The sequence below is a fragment of the Falco cherrug genome, chromosome 4 (assembly GCF_023634085.1).
Source record: "Falco cherrug isolate bFalChe1 chromosome 4, bFalChe1.pri, whole genome shotgun sequence".
Classification (NCBI taxonomy): Eukaryota; Metazoa; Chordata; class Aves; order Falconiformes; family Falconidae; genus Falco; species Falco cherrug.
Genome location: NC_073700.1, coordinates 76659055 through 76672664, shown reverse-complemented (window position 1 = coordinate 76672664; position 13610 = coordinate 76659055). Strand labels below are relative to the sequence as shown.

The window sequence follows — 13610 nt, the reverse complement described above, 5'->3', positions numbered from 1 at the left end:
TCCATCATTTTGCAGCAGGTGGTCTGCTGTCTTCAGCCCTCTCGTGACAAATCTCCCCACCCCAGTAGCAGCAGAAACAGCACAGACACATTCTTTGTTTTGCTTATTTTTTGTTAACCTAACACAAATGAATACTTTATAATGCAGTCATTTACCTCAGAGATGCTGTATGAATGTGCTGTGGATTAAGATGATGAGAAGCACAGTATTGTTTTTCTCAAAGCTCTTTATCTTAGCTGAAATGAGAGAGGTAGGAATGGGAAGTACTTCTATGAAGAACCTTAGCCATGCTGCTTTTTTTTTTTTTTTTTGGCTGTCCATTCGGATCCAGAAGTGAGAAGTGAATGGACATGGCCCAAAGCCCATGCAAAGAATCACAAACTGATTTTCTGTATTATGGCTATCTGTACAATTACGTGTGCCATCATCTTCTACCATCCATAATGAATATATCATCCCACTAAAGCCTAAACAGCAGCACAGTGTGTAATTAGGACAGAAACAAAGGCCATGGACATGCTAGGAATAAGAGGAATAAGCATATCTAGATATGCTTTCCTGGTTGTATGGAGACATAAACCTGAAGATAAAAAAATGAGGTATCAGAAACCCATGTAAATTTGCAGTATCTGCATAGGTATTTTTTGTTTGTTTCTTTTTTAACTTGAGCAAATTACCAAAACTTATCTTCAAGAGACTCACATCTTCTAGGAGAGTGAAATACATATTAAATACCTGTCAAGCAAAGAACGTCCTTGGACCAATATAGGCACTTGGACACAGGGAGAGACTCTGTACAGCATCAATCGGGTACTGAGATCTGAGAGCTGCTGACTCTGGGCAATCCGTAAGGTGTGAATCAGCTGAAAGCCACATTCATCTGTCTTCCCACGGTTCCAGAAATAAAGAATTTTCAGAATAAGTCATTAAAGGCCTTAATTTCAAAATAAATGTATTCTTCATTTCTGCCCTCAATACCACAGCCAACGTTATTCTGCTGGCAGCAGGTAGTATATCACAGGTCAGTTAAACAACTCCACACAGTGGCAGAGAGATACCATTGACCTACAGATCTCTTCCTCAGCAAGAATTGCACCCTGAGCAAAAACCAGCAGCAGTTAGAGAGAATATAGAAGATGTATGTCAAAGAGATACGAGAAATAACCTGTGGGCCTTACATGAAATATTTAACTTACATCCAGTCTGTCACATGTTTTAATAGATCCACTGTAGAATTATCATCATCTCAAGCCCTCCTGGTTCTGAAGGGTCAAAGCTGGTGTCTGCTGTGGATATCTCTGTAGCTTTACAGCTGAAGATAACAATAGTACTCTGAACTGTGGGCAAAACTTTACATATAAAATGGAAGAAATAGAAATATAGATGGCAGAGCCCAGAGGGCTGTTGCAGGTGGAAGAAGAGCAATTAGACACATATGGGACAAACTAGCAAAAATAATTTCTTCAGCCAGATGTACAACACACATGGTGTCAAAATAACAAGGAGCCAGATGTGCTCTCAGCTCTTTCCAGACCAGAAGAGCAACTGCAGGGGATACAAGGCACCACCACAGCTTCCTCTTTCACTTTTCTGTCAGAAGTTGTCTGGAGAAAACACTAGTTAAGGGAACTACACTCTCCAACAGAAGAAAAGCAGAGCAATTACAGGACATAGAGAAATTCTAATACTATAGGAACTGAAATGAAAAAATGGCTTTACTTCAATTGTTCAGGTTCAATTTCTGCCTTTAGGTGAACCGCAGTTCCCAAATTTCCTCTAAACATTCTCACCAAAGGACAGACTTGGAATTTCTCTGCTTCTTTCTCTCCTTCCGCTGAGCTTTGTATCTGCTGTCCTCGGGGACTGTCCATTGAGCTCCCCTACTCCCAGAGGAGATCAAAATCCATCTCATTTGCCATCGTGGCTGATGGCTGTTAATAAAAACACACTTTAGCAAGATAGCAAGACCCCTGCTGCAACCCCATACCATGTAGTTCAATAGCAAATTTTTGCAAGACACTGCAAACTAACATAGTGTGCACAGCATGGGAGAAAATCAATACAGGCCGCTAGGAAGTAACACATTTGCTCCCCTTGCATAAATTTTGGATTTAGGAATTTGTGGTCTGACAAAGTCCTGCTTTAGAGGTGCAAAGTTTTGGTTGACTTTGTGGTGTTTCTCAAACCAGAGCTTATGGACAAACTATTGTGCATTGCATATTGTGGACTGGGATTTGAGTTTTTTGACAAAATTTACCGTTTTTCCAAAACACAAAAGAAACTTTACTTTTCTCATTATGGGTACCCTTCCTCCTCCTCATACATGCTTTTCTGTGTTGCTACTTGAAGTCATGTGAATTTACAAATTCTGTGTTAAAGAAGCTTTATTGGAGTAAAGTAATTGCCAAAATTGAGGTGGTCAGCACCTCTTCAAACCAGCCTGTGTATCTCTAATATATAAGCGTTTTGTTAAAACAGTTATTTCTTACCTTACATTTGTGGTCCAAAATATACACTGGAGAGTCCAAGACATTTTACAAAGCATTAGCTACAATTTAACTCAATCAGTTAAATGAGGATTTATAAAAAACATACATCTAAAAAGCTCTTCAAAGCAGCCCTTGGGAAAACAAGCTGTTGTGTTGCAGTTTTCCCCTCAGTTTCACAAACTGCCATGTGTTTAGTTTATAATAACTACTTTAGGTAATTTAAAATCAAGGCATTTGGCTTCCAGTGATGCTGTGTATTGCTATTTTAATAAGGGCGAGTGCAGTTAGGACATGGACCTGTGGAACTACGTGATTCTGAATGGCAGGCTCTGTGTGCAAGAATTTTCTTTCTTAATAATTTCCCTCTTTCTCACCTCATGTTCCTGCCTTGACCCTGTTTAATTTTTCAGCAGTAGTGAAATATTATCTGAACAACTGTGGCAATAATTAAATTGATTTCAAGCCATTTAGGACCAAGCTATGATCTGCAATTTCTCTGCTTTTTTTGCTCCTCTACCTTCTCACTCACCTGTTGTGGGGGTTTGATTTGTTTTCTTTCTGACCACTTACAACTCTTTTCACACCCTTTCCATCCATCGTGGCGCCCTACATACAAGTTCACTTATCCTGACGTACGGTGCAATTTAAAGCCTTCCTGGGTCAGCTGGATTCCCCTTGGCCAACACTTGTAATTGGGTGACTGCACTCTGACAGACAAGTGGCACCATGCAGGACACAATTCCTCTGCCATCTCTTCAGCAAAGTCAGCGGCACTGTGGTACTCCACTGTAAGCAGAGTATCTATCTACCTTACATACCATTTAATTTTCCTTCTCTAGACCTCTCGTACAGAAGTAACTTCAGAGCCAAAATAGGTAATCTATAAATGCTAGTAATGTAGAAGAAAATAATAAAACATGTTGAAAAGACAAAAATCAATGCAATAAAACAACTGTGAAAGAGGGGGAGGTTAGGTGAAGTGTCTGTGATGAAAAGCAAGTGGACTAATGTTTTTAACTTGTATCCATTGAGTCCAAATTTCAAAAAAATGTCTAAAGAAGTTATATTTTGATCTCTAAACTCTTTTCTTTTCCTTTCTCTTAGGGCTTACTTGTGGCAACTATATTCTGCTTCTTCAATGGTGAGGTAAGCACGTGAAATACAGCAAATGAACAGAAATTGGAAAATATCAGTGTTGTTCATGAATGCAAAAATTAAATATGTCACTCTGCAAACTCTGAAACCACACAAAGTTGCTTTTTATTCTCCATGTACAAGCAGCAGTGTGCATTTCGGAAAGCTCTGTGCGGAGCGTGACTTAAATATCTATGAGCAGATGAATCAGGAGTGTTACCGTTACAAAGCAGATGGCACCAGCTGAGGTACAGGCACGAGACTCTCCCCTTACCGTGTGCAATTTTGAGACAGAGGTCTAAGTAAAAGAGAAAACTGCCTTACTTCCCTTCCTGCCCTACAATAGTGGGAAGGACCACGACCACAGTGTCCCATAAGCAGCAGTGGGGATCTTTGGCAGCCAGTCCTGGAGAGCCCTGTGCTGTGTTCAGCCCCGGAGCTGCGGCAGATGCCGTCCCTGGTAGCACTGTCAGAGCGGAGAAGCCTGGAGGGGTGCAATTACTTTCAGTCCTTTGAGGATTGACACTGGGCTCTTTAAGGTCAGTATTTTGCATGCAGAGAAATAAAAATGTTTGAGGCAAAGATGTCTCCCTTTCTCTTACAGCTGGATCAATATTTCATATACCCACAGTTGGGTTTAAGTCCACTTCGCTACTTGTTCTTTTACAGAAAGATGGCAGGTTAAAATATGCCAAGAACCATTTAAATTCCTACAGTAAGTCATTTTCCAAAGACGGTTAGCAGAAAAACACTTTTGAAATACATCAGGAGCATTCAGCTGTAGTGAAATGAACTGCCTCATAGCAAAGCTAGGAAGTCCTTTAAAAAGTTAATTTTGAATCCAGAGTAGCTGCATTAGATGCAAAGCAAGCTTTGTGATACTAACACTCATTATGTCAACCTAAAGAGATATCCCTGCTTGTGTTTATCCCTGTAGATTGTTAGAAAGTAGCAAATTACAGGCAATGATGTGACCACGCTGATGTTTTGATAGTGATTTGAAACAAGTTATGTTATTAATAAGGGGCTATTGGCTGCTTTGCTTACTTTCAGGGTGGTGGAGAATATTAAATTCTGCCACCACTTGTCAACATCGTTATATGTTTGCTTCTGGCTGGCTCCTGGCATAAATGTACAGAGAAATGCAACAGCAGAAAAGATCAGAGGCCTCCCGCTGTAATTCTGTAGCATGGCTTCTCAGGAGACATAAAAGAGAATGGCAAAACGCGAGCAACTGATGAGGCCAGAACCCAACATGAAGTGGTAGCTGTAAAGATCACGCTATAGAAGATTATGGTTTCACATTTATGGTTCAATTAAACAAAGTTGGAGACACATACAGCTGTCTTTTCCCATCACATTTCTGTCCCCAGGATCTGCAGGCTACAACCACCTCTCTCCTTCTCCCTTACTGTCATCGCTTTCTGGCACAGTCCATTCTCCAAGCACTCAAAACACGGAAAGACCCGATTCTCCCTGGTAGGGAGGACCTGGCGTGGAGAAAGAAGAGATGAGCCAGGCAGTTTCTGAAATACCCTCTCCCCAGGGGAATGGCTGCATAGCTATGTAGAGGCAGGGCTCCAGCGTGTCCTCACTTGCTTCCAAACAATGTGTTACCCCAAAATCCTGATCTTAACATTGCCCCTTCCTCCTTCATTATCTCCAGTGTCACCTTCCATTTTTTTCAGATTAGATTTTGCAAAACAAGTTTGCTTAATGTCTTAGAGCTTTAGTGTAAAAGGTCGATTTCTCTGTAATTCCCCAACTCCACTGAGAGCATATGGATTTGTGCCTGGATTAAAGGCTGTAGCAATGCTAAAAATGAGGAAAGTCAGCAAGAAAATGCACTGAAAACATCAAGTATCTTAAAGGCTGTTTGTTTCTTAGATATGTTTTGTCAGAGAGCTCAAATTCCAAAGTACTTTTGTCAATGCCACAGTGTCAGAAAAGCATATCCACCTTTAAAATTCCAGGAATACAATTTTCAAGTTAGCAATAATGAATATATCTGGAGCATCTGCCTGCCAACATTGTGATAGACCATACATATAATTTAATTCAAAATTAGGTTGTAGAGTGCTGAGTTTACCTGTCATATGAACTAACCTATAGTGTGCAAGGCAGAAAACTGAAAGCCACATTCCAGGAATGAAAATAAATCTAAAATAAATACACAGCTCTTTTTTGTTCATCAAGTATTGTATTATATTTAATTTAATTATATTTAATTTCAGAATACATGCCCTGTATTCATACATGATATTCAGGTGTCCAACCACAGAGACATGCTGCACTTGGTGGACTTCTGCATTGACTGAGCTGCTGTTCAGAAGCAGCAATAGCAATCAGTCATGGACTGGAGATGCACAATTTAGATCCAAATTCTGAACAACAACAATAGTCACTAAACCCCTATTTGCCTCTGAAAGCCTTTTTTAACATCTGGCAGCCTGCAGTAAAATGATCTCATCCTTGGGAAAGGCCCTTATCTGGATACCCACTTTGATACTTGAATTGTCAGCAAGCTGTCACTGAGGGGGCACATCTGGAAGGGCTGATGCCCAAAATGAGATAAAAATGAATGTGATATTGAAATGTGGCTTCCAGGTTTGTACTCTATTGCTCCCACAAGTAATCACATGGATGGCTTACCTACGTCCAGGTAGCTCCAGACTGAGTGTAGGATTAATGACTCCTTGGTGGAGCAGCTGATGAGAAACATTCACTGGTGTCACTCAGTAAGAAAAAACAGCTGTGGGGATTCAGGTTTCCCAGGCGTGTTGAGAGTGTTTTTTGTTTGTGCTTGGGTACTTTTCACCATTATACCCATTTTCAAAATCATTGTAGCTGCTTCTGACTTGCAGACTGTCTAAAGTGGTCAATAGCAGGGATGCTGAGAAACCTGCTTGTTATTTTCTTACAGGAAATTTTATTTACTAGACAATAAGAGAAAGGGGTTTTTAGAATTTACCATTAAGGTGGGCAGAGTCAAAGATGACACCTCTCTTAATACAGGCTCGAGGCAGTCTAGTGCTACTTGCATCAGCACATTACCGACAACCTCAGGCAAGTTTATGTACTAGAGTAGCTGTGTTGGGCTGTGCCAGAAGAGAGGATGAAAGGATTGCAATCCCTTTCCTCCAAGTCCCAGTTATTCCTGCAGTTACACAAGGTATAGATATATAAGGCACAAAACTTACAAAGGAGCAGCAACAGACTAATGCCAAGATGGTATTAGGTCCTTCCAAAGGGAATGCTGGTCTGAGTTTGGCTGCCCAAGAGAATTAAGCTAAGATAACTTTCCCCAGTCTTGCTGTGCGCAGTAGGACATAGACCAAAGCCACAGTCTGGTCCTCAGTCATGGTAGGAGATTGTTTCCAAGCTGCTATATACATCTCCTATCATAGAGCTCAAAATTATTTCTCATGAGAAAATTCAGTGTGGGGCAAAGAGATTAATTTTAGTATCACAGGAGCCTGGATACTCTGGGATTTACTTTTTCCTACTGGAATATTTAACTTCAAGGCTGAAATACATGAAGTTTAGCCAGGACAAACAATGCTAAACTCAGTACCACCTGACAGTGTTTTATATTACATTCACCACCTACTACCTCCCCAACCTCACTTTAGTACCATAAACCCGTCTATAGAAAGAAATGTAAAAATAGTAATAAGAAGCTGTACCAATGGCTGCATTCATGTGGAAGAACATGTAAACAATGGATTTGTTTTGGACTTTTAAAATTATAGATCTTCTTGTGCATTTTCATATAAAATCTCAGTGTCCAGCAGCACTGTAGTTTCTCTGTCCAACAACAACAGTGTTGTACAGATGATACAAGGTCTCTGCAATAGTCTGCTTAACAGACCGTATTTCCAGGCTTGAGATTGTTTCTAGACTGTAAGGCTGGCCAACAAAATGGAAAGTCTATTTGGAAAAAAATCAGCCATATAACTTAGGCCAAAGTGTCAGGAATGGCGAATAGAGAACAGAAAAATCTTTCAAGTCTTGAAGAGCAAAGTAAATAAACTCAGGCTCTTCATTTCTTTAGAGCACTTCCTTTAGTCTGCTGTCACAGCAGAAAGCATGGCAGGTGGCACCCTGCCCCTCCTGGTCCACAGGAACCTCCTTGGTCGTGAATAAGTTCTGGCAATGCATGTGACTTTCAGTAATTCCACTTACACATTTAAAATCCATGCATGAACAGTTTTAGTTGTTGCTGAATTATGATCATCTGAGGTCCTTGGAATCAGAGCAGAAATCTAGATCAACATATTGTTTTGCTCAAGTGCAGCAGTTTGTACTATCCATTATCCGTTTGCGGCCAGATTCTTGTACAGGCCAGCAGTTCAGCGGAGAACAAAAAAATAGCTGCTTTGCCCTCATGCTGTTACCGCCCTGTGGAGCCTTTTAAACCTGTATAATGGCACTTCTAACCATGGGCTGAACTGGAAGGGATATGTCTGTTCTCTCTATGACCATACAAACAACTTAAGTGTCACTCCTCTCTGAGAAGAAAACCATAAGCTGCTCACAGCAGGCTTTGTAAGATTCCATAACATTGTTCTTCCCTCTTCAGTTGACCGTGTTATCATCTCTAGACCTATGGTTGCCCTGTTGGCCTGTCAGACTCCAGTTCAACTGAGAGCAGTTGAATTGCTCAAGCAGGAGCTCATCACTTTCACAGCAAGGTGGTGCTCAACACAAGTTCCTCTCTCTGTTCGAAAGCAATCAAAGCCTTGAAGTCTATGCAAGGGGGGCAGGGGAGGGGCAACAGGAGAGCAGCAGGAAGGCTGCAGGAGCATGTTCTTGCCACCTTCACTAAAGACACTGCGATTAACCTGAAGGAACGAACACTCAAGATTTAGGGGAAGCGGCAAGGGCCAGAGATGTGCAATCACCAGAGGTGTTAGTGACCGTGATGGTGGTTTTGGAGAGATGGCTGTGAGTGGGCAGAGCTGCTGTGCACACCCAAGATTTCTGCATTGTCCTCATTGTGTCTGGGCTTAGGTTACAGGAGCTGTGGCCCCGGTGTGATATTGGGAAAAGACACTGACTTAGTCCTTCTGAAGATTTCTTCTTCCATTCCCTCCCCATAGCTTCTAGGTTTACTAAGCTATAATATTCACAGTTACATCAAAAGGTAATTTTAAAGTGACTGACATCTTTACAGGGTTTACCTCATGTAATATTTCTGTATCACATGCTGTAACTGCAGTACTCTTTCATGCAGTAATTCTTGCTCACTAATAACCTTTTTCAACAGTGTGATATGAAACATCCTTGCATACAGCCATTCCACTTTAAATCTCAATATTGGCACAGTAAGCTTTGCTCACAGCCCCAGTAAAGTTCCATTGTAACCATATGCCATTTCCATGCTTGACGTCTAATTAAGCTAACTCAGCCATTTGTTTTCTTTGCTTTATGTGTTAGGAGAAGGTGAATAGCAATACATTCTCCAAATGACAAGCAGCATCCACCTCAGTAGGAGCACAGAAACACCGGGACACTCCTGTCATCACAGTGCCTCACCTGCACCTGCCTTCCTCTAGAGAGGGGGTCATTTACAGCAGATAATTATGGCAAACTGCTCCTATTCTCACATTTTTCTGGCTGGAATCACTGATCTAAATGAACAGAGCTAGGGTTTGCCCATTCCCTGCTCATGTCTCAATGCTTCCTTTGGGAAGCAGCTAGCAAGTGCCAGCATGCCTGAACATGCAGCTGGAGAAGGGCTGCTTATTCCCTGGCAGGAGTCAATAGCTTAAGTCATATCCTAGTGTGATATATAACATCACTCAATGTAAATTTTGAGTAAAATGTTTCATTCCTAGAAGGTGAATGTCCAAAGGTTGAAATTCTCTGCTATGCAAAAGGCTATGACCAACACTGGTTTTTTGCCAGCACAGAAACTGTTCTTAAATTACCAGAACAAAATATCTGTTTAGCTGTACTAATCCTCTAACTATTTCTCTCTATAAAATTAGCCCTGGCAAGCTCTTGAATTTTACTTACACTTTGCTATTCGTGGCCAGTTTTTCTCATCTTTAAGTTTCTTCAGGGATCACAGTGCATTAGCCATTTCAGGGGCAAGGATCCAGCAGCAGCATCAGATGGGTTTTAATCCCCATCCCTCCATCCTCTTCCCTCTTCTGCCATAGCACCCTACTGCGTTCCCGTGCAGCGGTCTGCTCCACATTTACCTCTTATGGGAACAGCTAACCTATACCCTCTCTTCCCAAGCAGCAACAACTGCAGAAGCTCTAATTGCTGCCATAGGGTAGGCAGGGAGGGAGTCAAGGCTGAGAGCTGAGCAACTGCTTGTGCTTCTGGAGCTGGGAGCAGAGCCAGGGAGAGAGGTAAATTGAACCTGATAGAATTCGTCCTGGACCTTTCTCTCCCTCTCTTTCTCTTTTTCGCTCTCCTCTCCTTTTCTTCAGCATATTTTGAAATGTCTACAATTATAGGGGTTTAGATTATGCCTCACCCTTGCCCTGTGTTTCTTTAACAGGTGCAAGGAGCTCTGAAGAGGCAATGGACACAGTACAAAACCCAGTGGGGCCAAAGGCGTCGAGACCACTGTTCCATGCGATCTACCTCCTACACTGCAACATCAATCACAGAGGTCCCGGTTTACCTGTACCATCATGATTCCAACAATGAACAGTTAAATGGAAGATACATAGAGGACTCTGAACTCGTCGCATTAAAATCTGGAGAGACATCTACCTAGCCCAGCACCAGCCATCGCAAACACATAATTTCACATTCTGCTTGTGAACAAAGTGGGGAGAGGGATGGATTTGGGGAAACCCAAGCCTCTGTCAGAGAGCAAGACCAGGTGAAAGGACACATCATATTCAAACCGCATCAGCCTCTGACAGCAGTGGCACAGAGGGGTCTGACGCAGACTGGGAATAGCATTTCTTCCTGTGTGCTGCAGCAGGGAGTGAACATGGACCTGCCTGCCAGGCTATGTAATCTCCACACCTCCTGATACCAGCCCTATGAAGTGACCATCTGACAGTTGTAACAGTGCCAGGTAGCCCATAGCAAATAGGAAAGAAAGAATGAATATGTGGCAATTGGAAACTTTCAGCACTTTTTGATTTTGGTACTTTTCTTTAACACCAGATTTTGAACTATCAGCTTCCACAAGATGTAACTAGCTTGGAGTCCTTTATTCTTCCCCTTCCAATGAGCAGGATGACTGCTTAAAAGATTTTGCACATTGCGAGACAAATCAGATGAACATAAAAAGTCACTCCAAAATATTCAAATCTTGATGATCTCCCAAGGACACCCCGAATATTGCTGTCCCCAAAGAATACCCCAAAATAATATCATCCCATTAGCAGGTGCATAAAGCAAATGAAGATGAAATAGTCATCGCATACCAAGATCTCAAACACCATCAGAGAAACAGATCACTTCTTTAGGCTACATCACACAAGTCCTGAAGCCATCTCAAATAGGTTGGTTTTTTTTAACAATACTCATAGTTCAGGAATATTTATTTATAAGAAAAATTGTCACCCTATTACTCTGCCCAGAAATTCACCACAGAGACACAATTCTTTCACTCTGAATAAACTGTGAAATTTTTTTGGAAATTATTATTTTTTTTAATAGCCATTCTGAGATGAATGCTAGATGAATGCTTGTCTCTTATGAAATTATGACCACATCAGTAAAGGATCCCAGCTAAGGAATGAGAAACTAATGTCATAGCACAGGAAGTATATATTTATAGAATCTGGTTGCTGTTCTGAGTCCCTAATCATAAATTAGTCTTGCCTTAATCTGTGATAATCTATTTCAGATTCTATTGAAATTAGCAGACAAATCAATGTTGACTTAGATGAACAGTGAACAACTGTTCAGTGTTCAGAGATGACTTACACAATACAGTTTGGTGTAGACTTTGGAAACAGGAGACAATTTCATCCTTAGCGATTTGAAACCATTTTAAAATACGGTGTTCGGCCAGGCTCAGTTTTTCCTTCCTGACATATCCAGACCCTAAGCTTTACCCTTCGTTTGTAAATTTTAAACGAAAGGCTGCTGTACGTGTCCACCTACGTGAGTCAACACCTCACTGGAAAAGCCCCTTCCAGGAGTGAGTTTGTGAGGGATAGGCATAAACCCACAGCACTAGGGAAGGGACTGAATTCTCAGTATCCAGGTGTGAGGCAATGCCTTGCAGGGAAGGGGTTTGCTCCGTTTGTGCCACCAGCACGCGCATACAGCCGCTGTGCTCCTCCAAAGCTTCCTCTCCGATGTGAGAGGCGAGCTGCTGGCGCTGCGGCCATGGAACGAGAGAGGAGCTGGGGAACAAGAACAAACTGTCCACCAACCAACGGTGGAGATCATCACATGGTTAATCCAGCGGGATGTTTACAAGAAAATATGATCATGTGCATTTGTTCAAGCCACAATACCTATTTTTCAGACTTCAAGGAATACAAATGTGGTTATTTTTTCAGACAACAGTATTTCGTGTATTGCTATTTCTACTTTTACTGATGAACAACGGGAAATTGAGGATTTAGTTATTAGAGACAATAAAGTGGCTCTGTTATGAATGCTGTATTTCTGAATAGCTTTGGGGCACGCTGCACTTCCCAGGAGTGCTCCTGAAGGCATTCCTAGTTTCTAAAGGCACAAATAAGCTGATTGTAAAAGAAGCATGCATGATATATATGGAGAGTTTAATAATGAACATGTTGGTTTTAATAATGTACATGTTTACAACATGTAAGTGCCAGTCGTTTCACAGTCTTTTGTGTTCATGTGGATGTACAAAATGGAAACGCTTTGCCATTATAGTGGTTGTTTTCTTCACTAATGATATTTTCTTGCTCCGTTTGGTAGAATGCTCTGGAAAGCCAATTTGGGATCTGGGGTTTAGGATCTCAGTTTGAGCTTCAGGTGGTGGAAACACTGTGTGGTTACGTCAGTCTTTGTGGCAGTTTTGGTTTCAGTGGAGGGATGATGATTTGAAGGCACTGAAAATTGGATCTAACATACATAGTGAGTTTAGGGTTGTCAGGAAAGGCTGTGTTTTAGAGGTACTTACTGAGTAATTTCTGATCAAAATATTTCCTGATGGAAAATGCTTTTTCTTCATCTCAAGATGTTTTGAAATGTAGGTATATTTCACTTCTCTGCTTTATAAATAGTACCATACACTAGTGATAGTAATATTGGGAATGCCGATATGACCTCAGTAATTACAATGTCTTGGCAGTATGGTGTTCTGTGTCTAACACATTTCACAGGAACAGCAGAAATGCATAATTAATGTATCCACGTAACAAAAAGCAGGAAAGCAGCTGACACTTGAATCAGTGGATACCAGGTGTATTTTAAGAGGAAACCAACCTTCCATTAATCACCTCTGCAGTATCTGTTCCCTCTCAAAAACCGTACCCAACACATGAAAACCCAGTTTAGCGAACATTTACTCTGGCAGCAGGTTTGTGTAGTTGCTTTGTCTGAGCAACTAAATCTATCAGGAAGATGCTGGTTGTTATTCTTTACTAGGTACAGAAACACAGCGCAAATTAAAAGACTTGTTGTGGCATGGGATGCCGAAAGTAAGATTTGCTTTTTATTTTATTTACTTAATAAATATGTGTTAGCTGTAAAAAAATTGCAACAAAGGTAGAACAGACAATTTTCTCTGTATTAAAATTCTTAGCAATAATGCTATCTTAATTAAACATCTGCCAGTATTGCCATTACAGAGTGCTCATGTGTTTATAATGTAGCAAAATAACTTTGCTTTGGGATAAAATCAACCATGCAAACGTGGTGAATTTCTGTCCTCTTTTCCCAAATCCTCCCCCATCCTTTGCCAACCTTAATAAAGAAAATCTGAGCCATTTTTCAAAGATGCAAATCCTAAACACTAACAATGTGAAGGTATCTGCATTTCCAGTGCTTGGAATTCTAAGAGTCAGATGTGGTTTTATGAAG

The 13610-nt window shown here is 41.1% G+C and overlaps 1 protein-coding gene across 1 annotated transcript in view; it reads left to right on the top strand.

The window, feature by feature from the left end:
• Window positions 1–13279, top strand: part of CALCR (calcitonin receptor) — a 77912-nt gene extending 64633 nt beyond the window's left edge. Inside the window, exons 11-12 of the mRNA XM_005432175.3 lie at window positions 3594–3635; window positions 10141–13279. Coding sequence (XP_005432232.1) covers window positions 3594–3635; window positions 10141–10362 — 264 coding nt within the window. The 3' untranslated portion in view covers window positions 10363–13279. The remainder of the gene's footprint in view (window positions 1–3593; window positions 3636–10140) is intronic.
• Window positions 13280–13610: the final 331 nt, after the last annotated feature.